This window comes from Galeopterus variegatus, unplaced genomic scaffold, assembly GCF_000696425.1.
Source record: "Galeopterus variegatus unplaced genomic scaffold, G_variegatus-3.0.2 Scaffold4041, whole genome shotgun sequence".
In the NCBI taxonomy this organism is placed as follows: Eukaryota; Metazoa; Chordata; class Mammalia; order Dermoptera; family Cynocephalidae; genus Galeopterus; species Galeopterus variegatus.
The window spans coordinates 18,618-24,632 of record NW_007730152.1 but is presented as its reverse complement, the minus strand read 5'-3'; the positions used below and the strand labels follow the sequence as shown (position 1 = coordinate 24,632).

At 49.3% G+C, this 6,015-nt stretch overlaps 1 protein-coding gene across 1 annotated transcript in view; it reads right to left on the bottom strand.

Annotated features, from left to right (window-relative positions):
- RELB (v-rel avian reticuloendotheliosis viral oncogene homolog B) overlaps nucleotides 1-5,890 on the bottom strand; it is a 27,311-nt gene extending 21,421 nt beyond the window's left edge. The window contains exons 1-3 of the mRNA XM_008586609.1: nucleotides 5,836-5,890; nucleotides 4,753-5,001; nucleotides 800-808 (exon numbers count right to left, since the gene is read on the bottom strand). Coding sequence (XP_008584831.1) covers nucleotides 800-808; nucleotides 4,753-5,001; nucleotides 5,836-5,890 — 313 coding nt within the window. The remainder of the gene's footprint in view (nucleotides 1-799; nucleotides 809-4,752; nucleotides 5,002-5,835) is intronic.
- Between the last annotated feature and the right edge of the window lie 125 nt (nucleotides 5,891-6,015).

Genomic DNA, 6,015 nt, shown 5'->3' with positions numbered 1-6,015 from the left:
ATAAAACCATCCCTAAACTCCATTCATCTCATAAAAACAAAACAAAAACAAAAACCTACACCCCTCACCCTCGCCATGAAGCCTTGCATGGACTGGTCTCTGCTGTCCTGGGCCTCACTGTCTCCTGCCATCCCTCTCTCCCCTTGATCCAGCCTCTTTTCTGTTCCTTGCACCCACCAAGGCTCGCCCTCTGCAGGGCCTTATCCTTGCTCCTCCAACTGCTTTTTCTACACTTTTTCCCATTCACCTCACGCTGGCTCCTTCTCAACCTTTCGGTCTCAGCTCAAATGTCACCTCTTCAGAAAGGCCAGATCTAATGTTTTGCCCAGGCCATCTCCCTCTTCTTGTTAATTTCCTTCACTCCTTTAGTCTAATCTAACATTATCTCATTCATTTATTTATTTTCCTGTCTCCCCCACTTGACAATCAGTTTCATGAGGGCAGGGACTTTGTTTTGTTCATGGCTGAATCCCCGGTGCCTAGGACAGTAGGGTGCCTGGTACTTGACCAGTAGGGGATCAATAACATTTACTGAATGAATGAACAATGATGGTGGTAGTAATAACACTAATGGTCGTACTAGTAACACTAAAGGTAGCTAACATATGCTGAGTGTTTTCCAAGTGTCAAGCACTGCTAAGTACCTTGGGAGCATGACTTTATTCAAATCCCCCTACAGTCCTGGACATCACACCATGACACCCTATGTCCCCATTGAACAAGGAAGGCTGAGACCCCCCTCCCTCTGTAGGCACTTGGACTCCTCAGCTTCCCCGCAAACCTGCCTCATGATACTCACCCAATTCATCTGTGGAAGGAAGAGAAAGAGAAAGGTGAGGTCCAGAAAGTTGTCAAGACTTTTCATCTTTTAAGACATATTCCCCAACCCTGTCCACCCTATAACCCTTCCCCCTTCCTCCATCCTGGGAATCCCCAGGCTCCCACTCACTGGAGAGCCAAACCCCAAACCCCATACTCCCCTTCTGGGCTACTCTCCCTTTAGCCTCTAATTTTGGGGTCCTAGGGTCAGAATATCCTCAAACTGAGCCAAATGCCTCCTAAAAAAAAACATTTTTAAAATTATTAACCATTGTTGGGAATCTGTGGAAAAGCAAAGGGTCTTATCACCAGGAAGAAAATGAACACCCAGGATTGTAAACAGATTGTGGGGCCATTCCTTCCCTAAAGTCCATCCTTGGTCCTCAGAGGCCACAGGTTGGTGTCTGAAGATCCAAGGAGGCTGATCTGAATCCAGGAAGCCTCCTGCTCTGCATCTCAACCCAGACCCCAGCAGTGTCCAACTGAAATCCTGGATCAGCCCTTGCTTCCTGAAGGAGAAGTAACAGTATTGCTGGGTCCTCAGAGAAGCCCCTTATCACCACCCCAGAAAAGCTTAACCCTTGAAGGGTCTGTGGAGAAGTTGAAACCAACATCTCATCATTCCACAGACAGGACAAGTCCAGAGGAGCAAGCAAGCCTTGGGATCACACAGCAAGAGAGGGCAGGCCAGAGCCATCTGCCCCAGCCAAGATTGCCTACACTGGCCGCTGGCTGCTGGCTGGGGATTTATCAACACAGACCTGCCCTGCTGCCAGATCTGTCCTCCTCCTCTGCTCTCAGGGAGTGGCTCCTGGTAGCTAGACCTTTGCTTCATGGAAGGCAGTCTTCCTGCACTCCTTATCTCATGTGATCTGTGAATGAGTAGGGTGCCAAGGTCCCCACTTGGCAGATGGGGATACTGAGGCTGGGAGAGAGGAAGGGACATGCTCTTGGTCACTGGCAAGTCACTTCAACTTGGAAAATCCTTTGGCATCAGTGCTATATGAACCTGGGGACCCAAAGACAAGTTAGACTTTGGCCCCTCAAGAAGCTCCCAGGGGCCGAGCCTGTGGCGCACTCGGGAGAGTGCGGCGCTGGGAGCGCAGCACTGCTCCCGCCGCAGGTTCGGATCCTATATAGGGATGGCTGGTGCGATGCACTCACTGGCTGAGCCCGGTGCGGCCGGTCACAAAAAGAACATTAAAAAAAAAAAAGAAAGAAAAAAAAAAAAAAGAAAATTGAGATCTTTAAGAAAAATTACATATATATAATCTTCTCTTTCTTTCTCTCTCTCTATATATACAGATTAGTGCCCCCAAAATAAAGACCAGGAGCACAAGCAAACAGCATTGTCTTGGCAGCAGAAAAAAAAATCTTCATTCCCCCCATACACACACACAATGCCCCTACACACTCACGTATTTGTAGATAATAGTAAATTTACTGGCACACATTGCAAGTCCTTTCTGGAAATGATTACAGTCACCTACCCACTTTTAGTCAAAGGTGTTAAAAAATGAGAGGGAGACCATCCAATTCTTACTTTCTCTTTGTGATTAACTGTTAAAAGATGATACAAGTGGATGGAAGATGAGGTGGGAAGAGAAAGATACAGAAGAGTAGACTGCAGGAGACCAGATAAAAAGTCAGAGTGAAAAGCATGGTAAAGTAACACTTGGCTAACTATAGTGTTGTCATTACCTGTGAGAGGCCAGCTGCAAAAGGTTCAGAGTATTCCTTTGAAGTCTTTGAGCCTAGATTCAAGTTCAAGGATGCACAAGTGATGCCTCCAACCATTATGACGTGTTCACAAAGTCCTACTAACCTGACCTGATGAAAATATCAACTGACTTTCAGTGAACAGTGCTGGGGGGGTGGGGGGGGTGTAGGAAGAAAGATACCATAGTCCAAAAGAATGGGAAATATGCAAAGGGCGGAAGTTGGAGGCTTATGAACAGCACATTCTTTTAGGCCTTTTCCAAAAAAGAAAAGAAGTCTAGGGCATCCCTATCTACTCTCACAGTATCCACTTAACTTTGAAGAGTCACCTCATCTATCTAAGTGTTTAGTGGACAATGAACACCTCTCCATCTGCAAATGCTACTAAAGGTAAGGCCTTGAGTTAAACAGATACACCGAGCCTCCTCTCTCTGACCCTTCATCCTTCTTCTCTGTGCAGGACAGATGCCCTGGAACTTTTCACTTTTCTCCTGGCTGTATTTGCCTTATGTCATCCTTCACACTTCCCAGGAGCATCTGTGTATTATGAACTCCTGGGCAATTTATAGGTTATCTTTCCCTTGACCTGACACCGGAACTCCAGGCTTCTATATTTTATCACCAATTGAATATTCATTTTGTTTTTTATTTTGGATCTCATACTTAACATAATGAAAACTGAGACCAGGATTGGGGAAGAGACCTGCAGCATTATTTAACTTGACCTTGTGTTACCTTGTGATTCATATCTGTCTCCTACTATAGACTATGAACACTGAAGAGTGGGGAACATGTCTACCCCATCCTCATCATATCCCCAGACCCAGCATGTGTCTGGCCCATCACAATGAAAGGAACTTTCCTTCCAACTCTATCTCACTAGTTCTCCTATCCCCACTCTGCTATTTAATATCATCAACCCCCAAATTTCCTTGTAGCCATTACCATTTTATGGTCCTACATTTAATTTGTCATTTATATGTCTGCCTCTGCTTCCAGGTAGGGAACCATGAGGGCAGGGGAGGGGCTGTCTCAGTCACTGCTGTGTCCCCAACACTGCCCAGAACAGCGCCAGGTACAGAACAGGAGGTGCTCAATAAATATTTTTTGAATGGATGATGTGAGAAGTTACTCTCATTTGAAACCAAAGATCTAGGTCTCAGGCCAGGAAAGTCTCACCTTGTTCCTGCCTAGAACCAGCACTTTGGCAGTACCTGTCCCTGATGCCATCTCCCACTTTTCATCAGCCCCCAAACTCACAGATCTGTTGGGGAACCTGCCATACCTCCTCCATGACTAAGCGAGCACTTCTGGAGTCCACCCCAAGATTCTACCTCCAGAGAAAGGCTCAGATATAGCCAAACAGAGCCACTGAGTATCCACAAGAACAGGACTCCATCCCTGCCCTCCAAATACTAGCAAATTTATGAGAGAGGGTGTTGTAATTTGGCCAAGATTCTGCATTTCCTTGGGCAGCACTAAATTTCAGATGGCACAGGCTGAGGGACCTTGTAGACCAGTAGTTCTCAGCATCTCTTGGGCACTTGCTAAAAATGCAAACTCTTAGGGCCCATCCCAAACCTACTAAATCAGAAACTCTAAAAGTTAGTGCCTAACAGTCTGTTTTAATAAGCCCTCCAAGAGATTCTGATGCACAGTTTAAAAACTGTCATTATAGACTACTTAATAATGATATTATTATTATACCATTAACACTAACAGTTAACGTTTATTGAACTTTTACTGTGTGCCAGACACTACTTTGAAAGTTTACCTGTATCAAGTCATCGAATCCTCTCAATCCCCCTTAAAGCAAGGCACTTATATTATGCCAATTTTAAAGTGGAGGAAAACTGAGGGCCGGCCCGTGGCTCACTTGGGAGAATGTGGTGCTGATAACACCAAGGCCATGGGTTCGGATCCCATATAGGGATGGCTGGTTAGCTCACTTGGGAGAGCATGGTGCTGACACCACCAAGTAAAGGGTTAAAATCCCCTTACCGTTCATCTTTTAAAAAAATAAAAAATAAAAAAATAAAGTTGAGGAAAACTGAGACCAGGATTGGGGAAGAGACCTGCAGCATTCACACAGTGAGGGGGTGGAGGCACCAGCATGTAAACCCCAGCTCCAAAGCCCAAGTTGGCCATCATTACCCTCTGCTCTCCCATCTCTAAAGAGGACTCCTCTTAGAGTGTGAATAGGGTTAGTTTTACCTGTCAAGCTCCTAATCGCCGGGGAGGTAGGCACACCTAGGGGGCCCATCGCGGGCAGGGAGAGACACAGCCCGTCAGGGGAAAGCTGAGATGGACCTCGGCGAACTCCACAGACAGGCATGCCCAATGCCTTCTCCACTGGCCGCCCCCCACCCCCATCCTGCGCATGCAGGCGTGCAGGAACTGTGGAGGGCTCCTCACCCGTGGTCCTGGAAACGGTGAGCGAGAGCGAAGAGAGGTCAGCCGACCCTGCAGAGACGGAAGCATGTCTCAGGAGGTGATGGAAGGCAGCGAGAGGACCAGAGGATCTCCTAAGTCCCACCCCGTTCCTCTTCTAGCCCCGCCCCTTTAGATCAGGCCCCTCCCCCTTATCCCCGCAGGGTCTGGCCGTGCTTCCTTCCCTAACTCAAGGACAAGTCCTGGCCTTTAGTTTTTGTCATTCACCCTACCCTTTATCACACTCAGGCTCCGTTCCTTTTGTCCCTTAAGTTCGGGCCTAGAGGACCCCTTCTCAACATCAGATAGGAAAGTTCCCAGCCCCTCCTCTCAGGGCAGACCTCACCCTTTACTGTTTCGGTGTCAAGCGAGTCCCCTTCTCCCTCTCGAGGCAAGCCCCACCCCTCTTCATTCTCTGCGTCAGGCCCCGCCCTTCTTTTTTCCGAACAGGCCCTTCCCCTTCTCTCTGCCAGAGTTAGGCCCGGCCCCTCAGCCCCCGAGTAGGACCCTGCTTCCTTATTTGCGCTAGTCCCCGCCCTCTTCTCCTCCTCTTGGTCAGATCCCGCCCCCTCACTCCTCTTTTTCTCCCTTTCTAAGTCGGGCCCCGCCCCCTTCTTTGCCTCAGGGTCAGGCCCCGCCCCCTTCTCACTCTCTAGTGGGACGCCTCGCTCGTACCTTGGGCCGGACCCCTTCACCAATCCCCTGCTTCCTGCCTTCCCTCTAATACAGTGTCCCCGGAACCCTCATACTCTCCCCGCGAAACCTCTAGATTCCTGCAGAACCCCCCAGACTACTCCGGGACCCCCAGAACCCTCGCAACTCCAGCCCCGCTCCAAGACTTCTCTCCTGAACCCCGGCTCCGCTTACCCAAGGCCCCCAGCTCCTGCGCAGCGGGCGGTCTGGCGACGCGGCGACTCGGCATGGCCCGGTCAGTGGGGACAGACGGCTCGGAGGCCGGCCCAGACCAAAGCACGCACGCGGGCAGGCGGGCGGCCGGGCGGTACGGTCCGGTGAACGATCGCGGTTGGGCGAGCGGCGCAGGGGCTG